General features: G+C 38.1%; 2 protein-coding genes across 5 annotated transcripts in view; one reads left to right on the top strand and one right to left on the bottom strand.

Moving 5' to 3' along the window:
- Positions 1 to 11,341, top strand: part of LOC131684666 (connectin) — a 698,123-nt gene that overhangs the window by 86,701 nt on the left and 600,081 nt on the right. The window lies entirely within an intron of this gene.
- LOC131684667 (CLIP domain-containing serine protease B15-like) lies at positions 4,330 to 7,032 on the bottom strand. Of its 4 annotated transcripts, none has more exons than XM_058967736.1 (5): positions 6,793 to 7,032; positions 6,323 to 6,734; positions 5,953 to 6,263; positions 5,550 to 5,891; positions 4,330 to 5,486 (listed from the first exon to the last, which is right to left on the bottom strand). In XM_058967736.1, exons 1-4 carry the CDS (start codon positions 6,845 to 6,847, stop codon positions 5,560 to 5,562), a joined length of 1,110 nt encoding a protein of 369 aa, XP_058823719.1. In that variant the 5' UTR covers positions 6,848 to 7,032; the 3' UTR covers positions 4,330 to 5,486; positions 5,550 to 5,559. The 4 variants fall into 4 exon arrangements, with proteins under 4 accessions (XP_058823719.1, XP_058823722.1, XP_058823721.1 ...); XM_058967739.1 differs by having other exon boundaries at positions 4,331 to 5,486; positions 5,689 to 5,891; XM_058967738.1 differs by having other exon boundaries at positions 4,331 to 5,486; positions 6,323 to 6,716; positions 6,793 to 7,030.

The following is an 11,341-nucleotide window of genomic DNA, read 5'->3' as shown; positions in this document are numbered from 1 at the left end:
AGTACCCTGAAGCAGTAGAAGCCATTGTGAAGCGCCATTACGTGGATGACTACTACGATAGCGTGGATACTATCGAAGAATCGATCCAGCGAGCCATAGAGGTGAAGTACATCCATTCGTGTGGAGGATTTGGGATCAGAAACTGGGTGTCGAACTCTGCTAGATTTCTCGAATAGATGGGGGAAAGGAGTATAGACTCCGCAGTGCATTTCAACCGCGACAAGAACACCGAATACGAGCGTGTGCTAGGCGTCCTTTGGGACTCAGTTGAAGCCGAGTTCCGTTTTGTGACCGAATGCTGTATGCAAAGTTTTCCAAGAAAAGTTTTATTCTGAGTATTGTGATGGCGCAATTCGATCCAGCTGGTTCAGGATCTTTGGCGCACGGGCTGCGACTGGGATGATACGATCGATGAACTGTCGTTCAGGAAGTAGTTGCGGTGGACCAAAATTCTCTCAGACGTACCGGTGTTTAAGCTACCTCGAGGCTTCACACCTTTGCTAATGCCAGGGAGATGGCGTACGGATGCGTGGCATACTTCCGTGCATTTGTGCGGAGTAAGGTGGTGTTCACTAATGATAAGTTGAACAAAGGTAGCACCGTTGTAGCAGCTGTCGATTCCGCGCCTAGAACTCCTGGCAACAGTTCTTGCAGCAAGGCTGGCACGAACGATCGAGGAGAACACAACTTCACAATCAGTAGAGTAGTGTTCTGTCTTGGATTCGGTCGGACGAACGCCGCTACAAGCAATTTGTTGGTTTTCGCATTGGCGAAATGCTTAGTTTGACTAAGCTGACAGATTGGCGACGGGTTCCGACGAGATTGAATGCGTATGGTGTAAGGTCCATCGAAGTCGGCCACGAGTTCCACGAATGGCTCCGCTGCAGCGGCTTACGCCGAATCGTCGCCCCTTTAGTTACACATGGTTGTATTATTTGGGCCCATTTGATGTTATTCTAGGACGCCGAACGGAGATGGATCACATTGTTCACCTGTTTGGTAACCCGCGCAGTGCACCTGGAGGTGGCTCATGGACTGACTACGCAGTCGTGGCGATGGCGATTCACCGGTTCATTGGTCGGCGAGGTTGGCCGATGGAGTTTCTATCCGACAATGGAACGAACTCCCTGGGGGCTAGTAAGGAACTGGAGGGAGTCGTCCGAGAAGTAGAAGAATATTTGCGGATCAGCTGACTAGCACCCCATTTGGTACCTCACACGGGAGGAGTATGGGAGCGTCTCGTTCTGTCGGTTAAGGAGGTATTCGTGGCGCTTGATGATGGGAGACGGTTGACGGACGAAATTCTGCAGACAGTAGTGATTGAAACGGAAGACATGATAAACTTTCGTCCGCCCACGTACGTGGCTCAACAGTCTGACCAAGCGGAGGCACGCACTCCAAACCATTTTTTGTGGGGACTCTCCCCACATCAGCCTAGTGTGAATCTTCCCTCACCTCATCCAGCAATAGGGCTTCGAGTCGACGCGTTGGGTCAAGGAGTACGTTCCTTCGCTGAACCAGAGGACAAAGTGGTTCGGTGAGTCGATACCATTAAGAGTAGAAGACATGGAAGGTAGCAACCGGAAGTGCTGGATCCGCGGGGTGATAGAGGAGGTCATCGTGTCCGGTGATGAACGAATTCGGCAGGCCTGGGTACGCATTAACAGTGGATAATATAGGCGAGCAGCAGCAAAACTGGCCGGGATGGAGTTTGGTAATTCTGAACGGGATGCGAGCTCCGGGACAGGGATACAGGTCAGGGAATGTTTTGGCATCACTGGCAGTTGCAACGTTGCACCCGTGTCGGATTGACAGATGAAAAAAAATATCTGTCATGCTAACAAGACGTGCATCGCGAAGGTAGAAAGAGAACGATACAAGAGGATTGAAACATAGGTAAACAAACAACATAAGAGGGAAAGCAGAATAAATACCATTTTAAAAGTGTAGATAGTAAAATACGTTGGAGTGGGAAATTAGAATTTGTGAGCAAGGAGGTTAATTTCGGATGGTGGATAGATTGAAGAGTTAGCTGTATAGAAGAAAACAAGATCCAGAAGACGTAAGTTTGTAAAACAATATATAACAGAGAATTAAGGCAACAAATTTATATCTTGATACAGGGAGACAAACACCGGATAAGTATGAACGGTACAGTTTGAGAATAGCAATTCCGAAATAAAAACGAAGTAAGTGAACAAATTAGTCACTAAAACAGCTAAAATAAAAATATGCATACTAAGTTTAACCGTTATGTGCCCGATGCGGTACCGGGGTACCTTTTTAGGTTTCATGAAATTCCTATGTTTTATCCATAGCTGGAAGTTGAAACTTTGTGACATCTTAGAACATCACTAAGTCAAGCTTTTGGGTTAATAATATTGTTGCTATAGTAAGGGGGGGGAGTTAGGAGGGGCTCCTGAATTTTTTACTACGTAACAAGCCGACGTGGGTACTCGGGTACCCACAAAACTGAAATGCCAATAACGAAGGTAATTTCCAACCGATTTTGATGCTTTTTGGTGTTTTGGATTCAGAAACTCAACCACTTTTGAACTTGGTAAACAGGAATCAAGTTACTTCATTCCGTTTTCAGGAATCTGGATTTCCAGAAGCAGGTTCCAGTACTGAGATACTATTTGTGAACTTCAATGGAATACTAGCAGTATGGGTATCAAAATTCTTGGAATTGCATCAATAGGCTGTATCTGGTGGTTTTGGAACCATTTGGTGATTTGACCCTGGAACGAATATTCCGGGGCAGGTTTCCGTGGGGCCGTGAGTAACCATTCCATTCCAATTCCATTTTTTGAATTGCCATAGGGTCCCGTAACAAAAAATAACAGACTTGCGAGACAATTTGAAGGGTTTTATACTCATATTGCTAGGACATTATGAAAATTTACAAATCGTACCCTAGTACTGGAACATTACCCCGGAAAATGCAGATTACCAAGCACCAGATCCATTCAAACGGTTCAACTTTACAAATCAAAAAGTTCCTGAATTCAAAAAATCTAAAAGTGTCGAAATCGGATGAAGCAAGCCATAGTTTTTGGGTACCCTGGTACCCACGTTGGCCTGTTAAAGGTGTTTTTTTGTTGGACACATAACAGTTAAGATCAATTGCGATAGACAGCGATAGAGAAAGGAAAAGAGGAGGCTGTAAAGTAAGGAGAACAAACAATTGTGAGAAAGACATAGAATCGAGTATTTACGGCAAATTAAAATAAAATATATTTAGTTTGACCTGCACAGTAAAAATGCGAATTTTTAAAAAAAAATTGTTTTCGCTTGCCGTCCGATCAATGACCCATCGAGGTTAAAAGCATACACATACTCAAATATTAATAAAGAAAGCATACGACTACAATTACTCCCACCGGCCCATAGCCCTGAAGCACCAAGTTCTACAACTGTTAATCGCCATCAAAACACCGAAAACAATCAAAGTTGAATCCTTTCCCTAAGTGCCCATGTTGATAAAACTTCCCCCAACCTCACCCGGAGCGACTGCTAATTACAAACTGCAACTTTGTTCGACCCGGGAGCATGAATCTCACAACCTACCACTTTTTCCCGTTTGATCATTTTGACACACCCTCCCCGCAGAAAACAGTGATGGATTTGGGTCGCTAATTGAATCGCAAGAAAGCTCTGCGCTAATTGTTGATCTTCGGGGAAAGTTTTTGCTTCGAATCAATACCCTCCAGGCAGCCCTACCTGTTCTGTGTTGTCTTGTTTTCTGATGTTCGGCCCAACCTACCCCCCCCCCCCCCCCAACCTAGCAAAGCCATGTGTACGCTTTTTCATCATCCTTTTCGAACAAGACAAACAAAGACATCAATTAAGACCTCTTTGGTTTGTAATGAAATATAATTCCTTTCGTGGAACTTTTCCTGTCCCTTTTCGGCTCGCGAACGTGGAACGAGGCGAATGAAGCGTAGGAACAAACCGAAAACATTCGTCAAGCAAGCGGAATTAATATCTTTTAGCGTACGGTTAAGAATTGCTTGACATACTATATACTAACACGTTCGTTCGTTCGTTCGTTCGTTCGAGAGAGAGAGAGAGAGAGAGAGAGAGAGAGAGAGAGAGAGAGAGAGTGGCGGGGGGTTTGAGGTAATGGCAATTTCGGTAAGGTGTCACTCTAGTAGTAGACGACCCACAGAGGAGTAACTAGAACAAATTCATGGCCAATAACCAAAAAAATTTTTTTTTTCGATTTTTTATTTAATTGTATTTTTTTAGATACCCAAAAGCATACTGCATATTGTGGCAAAATAAAGAGTTAGCCAAAAATTGCTAAAGATTTTTTGCACGGATGCAAATTGGTGATATTTTAAGGGGTTTTTATTCATTTTTTATTATATATCCAGCAAAATAACTTTCTAATGATGATGACTGTATTAAATAAAACAACATTATAACAAACGTAATTGAACACAACTATTTGTGTAAACTCAGCTTAAAAATAACCGAAAATAGTAGTGTTTCTGTGTATTGGACCAACTTTAGAAACACCTTTTTAAACATTTTATTCCAAATTTGAATGATAAAAAAGTTACATTATACGGCAAGATCCGGCAAAGTTGCTGAAACAACATTACAAAACAAGATTCCGGCTATCCGAAAAACATTCAATCTCTTACGATCTTTTTCGATCCACGAATTCCAAGCGATTTGAAAATATTGATATTTCCACTAATTTGAGGTACGCCAAAATGCTGTAGGGCCAAATACTATGTTTGGCAAAATGTATATCTATGAATATGTGCACAGGTATCCCTTTTCTTCTCTCTTTTCCACTGACCTGTTCATGCATCGAGAAAAACAAATGTATTCACAAAGATCACCTCGAAAATACTAGTATTCGGAAGGATCTAGAAAAATGACCTCTGCACTGGTAGGTGGATAGATGCCAAATTGTCCCAAAAACTAGTTATTTTCTATTTTTAGTTCTTATTAAGGCATAATAACAGTAATAGCCGCAATAAATAGTTTTGGCCAGGATTCGACCCCAGTTACTCCTCTGTGCGACCGTGAAATAACTGGCCTACTGAAAACGTCTTATTTTTACCACACACACTCAAGGTAAGTACACAAGGGTGCAAATTAAATTCAATTGGCGAACTTGAGGAAAAAAATATATTCACTATCCCATCCATGGTTTGAAGAAGGCCTATATTCACGACAATCAATCCTTACGACGCCACTACACTGTTATACTACTGAAGGGTATCGTTTTCCGGATCGTCGCTCCGAACTCTATAATTATTTATGATTTATTCCGGAAGGTAATTCATTACACGGCACTTCATCGGTCATAGTGCCACGGTTGAAACGACGGCAACTAAGCGGAAAATTTGCCTCCCTCCGGTTCGGTTGTCGTAAACGTTGTTTTGGGATGGTGGATGTCACCATCAACCCGTTAAAGGTTGCTGTTATTCCGTATCGGGGGTCCATGACGGCTGGTTAGATAATTGCTGTAAATAACCAATAAATCCATATAATTAATCGAAGAAATTAAAATTAAAATATATTTGAACTTTATTTTTGTCACACTGGTTCAACGAAAATCCTATCCGCTTCCTCCATCTTAGCGGCCACCCAAGGTAAATAGCTACCCAGTCTAGTATAGATCCCAGGAACACCCTTTATACCACATTTGACGGCACCCAAACTAACCACTCCGGCCAAATGCCAACGATTGTCGATGATTATCATTAGCGGACCTCCCGAGTCTCCTCTGCAACTGTCCTTGCCAACCGTTCCACCAACGCACAGCTGATTCTCCGTGAAGCTCACGTTGGCCTCTGAATACGCAATCTGACACATGGACAGATTCTGTCCGGGAAGCGTGACCCTTCTTTTACGATCGCTTCGTGGCGCTGAGGATAAACAGACATTAGTTTACTGTCTAGCAGATTTTCTCAGTGTAATGAGGTCTACCTTCCGATCCCACAGCCCCCCAACCGGCAACATCAAACAACTCATCTTCAATTTTCATTTGACTAACCATTTCCGCAGTTGGTAAGCATATTGGCAGTATGGAATCTGTACGGGGTGCTGACTTAGCCAGCTTCAACAGTGCAATGTCGTGCTCCTTGTTCAAATTTTTGCTAGAATATTCTTCGTGGATAACAACTTTTTCAATTGCAAAGTCCCGATGGGAAAACTTGTTACAACGCATTCTGCCGAATTCCTCCTCCTTGCAATCATACACTGTGCTTAGATCCCACTCACCTAAGCGAACAGCTTCCCTGAAAACCAATGTCAATTATTCTTCTCTGGGTCATAGCTCATACAAAACATTACTCACAGCTGCATCCGACCCAAACTATCCACGCAATGGGCTGCAGTCAGTACGTATCGATAGTTGATCAAAGCTCCACCACAACGATAAAACCGACGATCACCCATAGCGTAAACCAGCATGGCCGTCCAGGGAAACTCGTCAGGTTCCGTCTCCTGTCCACCGATGATGTTATTCCTCAACGTCAACCGACCACATCCGTCAACACTTTGGAACTCGGGACAGCAGGTCAACAGTTTCCGCGATCCCGATAACTTCCCGCAGCGAAACTGATCCAAATACTGCTGATCTTCTTTGGTGAATCCCGGTTTGTGAATCACATCACGGATATATTGGCAATCTTTCACTGGCAGGCAGCGTCCGTGATGTCCCGCCGGAGTGACGCAGCTGTCATTCAAGGCTAACCTCAAATACAAAGCTTATGGTGAGAGATTCACTAGCAGTCTCACTCGAACTTATCGATCTGAACAACATACCATTTGACCAGCCCCAAAACAACACAAAACTCACGAAGGTTAGTTTCAGCAACATTTGCTTGCCTTCATTGTCTTTCCAAACTATACGACGCAAGAATTTTGACGCAACTGGTCTGATCACCCGCTGATCGATGTTGTTGTGTGAATTCCCGCGACTGGCAATATTCAAGGCAGATAAGAGCTAGTGTATGAATTGCTCCACTCGAATCACGCGTAATGATGTTGTGTTATTCATCATCTTCAGATTGGGGCATTCTCTCTCGGCTGGAAGAGGACCTTCATTTTGGTGCATTGTGTGTTGAATTTTGTATGTTTTAATATCGTTCAGCAAGAACGAAAAGTACAGAAAATCGGCACCCGTATGGAAATCGAACTCCGCACGACACCATCGACCGCATACGGTACCGCTAAAAGCATCGCGAGGAGAATCCCCGGTGACAATCCAGTTTATTCGTCGAACATAGGTCAGTATATAGTGGGGGTTTTACCGACGTTCGAAGCGATTTTTGATGTCATCGTAATTCGCATAAAGCACTGAAAGTAGCTCTTTAGTTGGGAATGGTACTTAACAGATAGAATTTACATATATCGCGAGGATAGCAAAAACCTACCCCTCTATGGCAAAAAATGGACATCTAAGATGACCTTACCCTCTTCTTTGTATTGACGTGGACTTCCATAATCACACAAAGGAAAAAAAATCGTCGTCAATAAGTATGTCAGTACGTCTCATATTATTAAAAAAAAAAAAAACAAAATTGTAATAAAAACAAAAATAATGAAAAGAGTGTATTTTTTATAATTCGTTTATTTCATACGGTTCATACATATTTCATATATTTCATACGGTGGTATTTACTTACAAGTCAAAAAATAAATTTAAAACAAGTATTTTTGAGCGTCCGTCGGATCTCGGACTCACTACTTTCAGTTACGCGTGGAGACCTTCTTTCGCGACGGACAAACATTTGTCTGCTCGCATACTACATCTGGTCGATCATGTACAATCTCACATATTTCTTTTTTGTAGTTCACAACAATATCATCATCATTAGAGAGATCTTGGTTAGGGTGTTCCAAAATGACATCATGTTGAAAAAAGTCATCGGGCTCACTTCTTAAATGAAAGAAAGTGATCCTGATACCCTAACCTTTCATTTAAGAAGTGAGCCCGCTGACTTTTTAACATGTCATTTTGGGACACTCTAATATTGGTGCACGCAAATCAGATGCTCTTCCTTGCTTCTCGCATTTACGGATCACCCTACTAACCGAAGGCATTTGGCATTTGATTTTGAGGTGCTTAGCGCTGGCTTATAAGTTTCCATTGTGACCGGAAAAGCTGTCACAAATTCGTCAAGCGTCTGTTGTGCCGGTATTGGTAGTGAACATTATTGTTTGGATTGTCGTAGATGAGAGGGTGGTTGTATTGAATTATCTTCAGCATTTCCGCGTTAGGTTTTTCATAAAATGTCGTTTGATTACAGTACTTGCATGTAGCAATCCGCCACTCATGGGTACACAGCTTGATTTGTTTAGTTTTGGTTTCACGAGTTTGGAATTGAATAGTTAAATGGGACATGATGATACTGGATATGGGCGGATCCCGTTAGTCCTAGTTTATGATTTTCGATTTTTCGATTTTTCGATTTTTCGATTTTTCGATTTTTCGATTCTTCGATTTTTCGATTTTTCGATTTTTCGATTTTTCGATTTTTCGATTTTTCGATTTTTCGATTTTTCGATTTTTCGATTTTTTGATTTTTCGATTTTTCGATTTTTCGATTTTTCGATTTTTCGATTTTTCGATTTTTCGATTTTTCGATTTTTCGATTTTTCGATTTTTCGATTTTTCGATTTTTCGATTTTTCGATTTTTCGATTTTTCGATTTTTCGATTCTTCGATTTTTCGATTTTTCGATTTTTCGATTTTTCGATTTTTCGATTTTTCGATTTTTCGATTTTTCGATTTTTCGATTTTTCGATTTTTCGATTTTTCGATTTTTCGATTTTTCGATTTTTCGATTTTTAGATTTTTCGATTTTTCGATTTTTCGATTTTTCGATTTTTCGAGTTTTCGATTTTTCGATTCTTCGATTCTTCGATTCTTCGATTTTTCGATTTTTCGATTTTTCGATTTTTCGATTTTTCGATTTTTCGATTTTTCGATTTTTCGATTTTTCGATTTTTCGATTTTTCGATTTTTCGATTTTTCGATTTTTCGATTTTTCGATTTTTCGATTTTTCGATTTTTCGATTTTTCGATTTTTCGATTTTTCGATTTTTCGATTTTTCGATTTTTCGATTTTTCGATTTTTCGATTTTTCGATTTTTCGATTTTTCGATTTTTCGATTTTTCGATTTTTCGATTTTTCGATTTTTTGATTTTTTGATTTTTCGATTTTTCGATTTTTCGATTTTTCGATTTTTCGATTTTTCGATTTTTCGATTTTTCGATTTTTCGATTTTTCGATTTTTCGATTTTTCGATTTTTCGATTTTTCGATTTTTCGATTTTTCGATTTTTCGATTTTTCGATTTTTCGATTTTTCGATTTTTCGATTTTTCGATTTTTCGATTTTTCGATTTTTCGATTTTCGATTTTCGATTTTTCGATTTTTCGATTTTTCGATTTTTCGATTTTTCGATTTTTCGATTTTTCGATTTTTCGATTTTTCGATTTTTCGATTTTTCGATTTTTCGATTTTTCGATTTTTCGATTTTTCGATTTTTCGATTTTTCGATTTTTCGATTTTTCGATTTTTCGATTTTTCGATTTTTCGATTTTTCGATTTTTCGATTTTTCGATTTTTCGATTTTTCGATTTTTCGATTTTTCGATTTTTCGATTTTTTGATTTTTCGATTTTTCGATTTTTCGATTTTTCGATTTTTCGATTTTTCGATTTTTCGATTTTTCGATTTTTCGATTTTTCGATTTTTCGATTTTTTGATTTTTTGATTTTTCGAATTTTCGATTTTTCGATTTTTCGATTTTTCGATTTTTCGATTTTTCGATTTTACGATTTTACGATTTTACGATTTTACGATTTTACGATTTTACGATTTTACGATTTTACGATTTTACGATTTTACGATTTTACGATTTTACGATTTTACGATTTTACGATTTTACGATTTTACGATTTTACGATTTTACGATTTTACGATTTTACGATTTTACGATTTTACGATTTTACGATTTTACGATTTTACGATTTTACGATTTTACGATTTTACGATTTTACGATTTTACGATTTTACGATTTTACGATTTTACGATTTTACGATTTTACGATTTTACGATTTTACGATTTTACGATTTTACGATTTTACGATTTTACGATTTTACGATTTTACGATTTTTCGATTTTTCGATTTTTCGATTTTTCGATTTTTCGATTTTTCGATTTTTCGATTTTTCGATTTTTCGATTTTTCGATTTTTCGATTTTTCGATTTTTCGATTTTTCGATTTTTCGATTTTTCGATTTTTCGATTTTTCGATTTTTCGATTTTTCGATTTTTCGATTTTTCGATTTTTCGATTTTTCGATTTTTCGATTTTTCGATTTTTCGATTTTTCGATTTTTCGATTTTTCGATTTTTCGATTTTTCGATTTTTCGATTTTTCGATTTTTCGATTTTTCGATTTTTCGATTTTTCGATTTTTCGATTTTTCGATTTTTCGATTTTTCGATTTTTCGATTTTTCGATTTTTCGATTTTTCGATTTTTCGATTTTTCGATTTTTCGATTTTTCGATTTTTCGATTTTTCGATTTTTCGATTTTTCGATTTTTCGATTTTTCGATTTTTCGATTTTTCGATTTTTCGATTTTTCGATTTTTCGATTTTTCGATTTTTCGATTTTTCGATTTTTCGATTTTTCGATTTTTCGATTTTTCGATTTTTCGATTTTTCGATTTTTCGATTTTTCGATTTTTCGATTTTTCGATTTTTCGATTTTTCGATTTTTCGATTTTTCGATTTTTCGATTTTTCGATTTTTCGATTTTTCGATTTTTCGATTTTTCGATTTTTCGATTTTTCGATTTTTCGATTTTTCGATTTTTCGATTTTTCGATTTTTCGATTTTTCGATTTTTCGATTTTTCGATTTTTCGATTTTTCGATTTTTCGATTTTTCGATTTTTCGATTTTTCGATTTTTCGATTTTTCGATTTTTCGATTTTTCGATTTTTCGATTTTTCGATTTTTCGATTTTTCGATTTTTCGATTTTTCGATTTTTCGATTTTTCGATTTTTCGATTTTTCGATTTTTCGATTTTTCGATTTTTCGATTTTTCGATTTTTCGATTTTTCGATTTTTCGATTTTTCGATTTTTCGATTTTTCGATTTTTCGATTTTTCGATTTTTCGATTTTTCGATTTTTCGATTTTTCGATTTTTCGATTTTTCGATTTTTCGATTTTTCGATTTTTCGATTTTTCGATTTTTCGATTTTTCGATTTTTCGATTTTTCGATTTTTCGATTTTTCGATTTTTCGATTTTTCGATTTTTCGATTTTTCGATTTTTCGATTTTTCGATTTTTC

Source organism: Topomyia yanbarensis, chromosome 2 (genome assembly GCF_030247195.1).
Source record: "Topomyia yanbarensis strain Yona2022 chromosome 2, ASM3024719v1, whole genome shotgun sequence".
Lineage (NCBI taxonomy): Eukaryota > Metazoa > Arthropoda > Insecta > Diptera > Culicidae > Topomyia > Topomyia yanbarensis.
The sequence above is the reverse complement of the archived record's forward strand: the minus strand, read 5'-3'. Positions and strand labels throughout refer to the sequence as shown.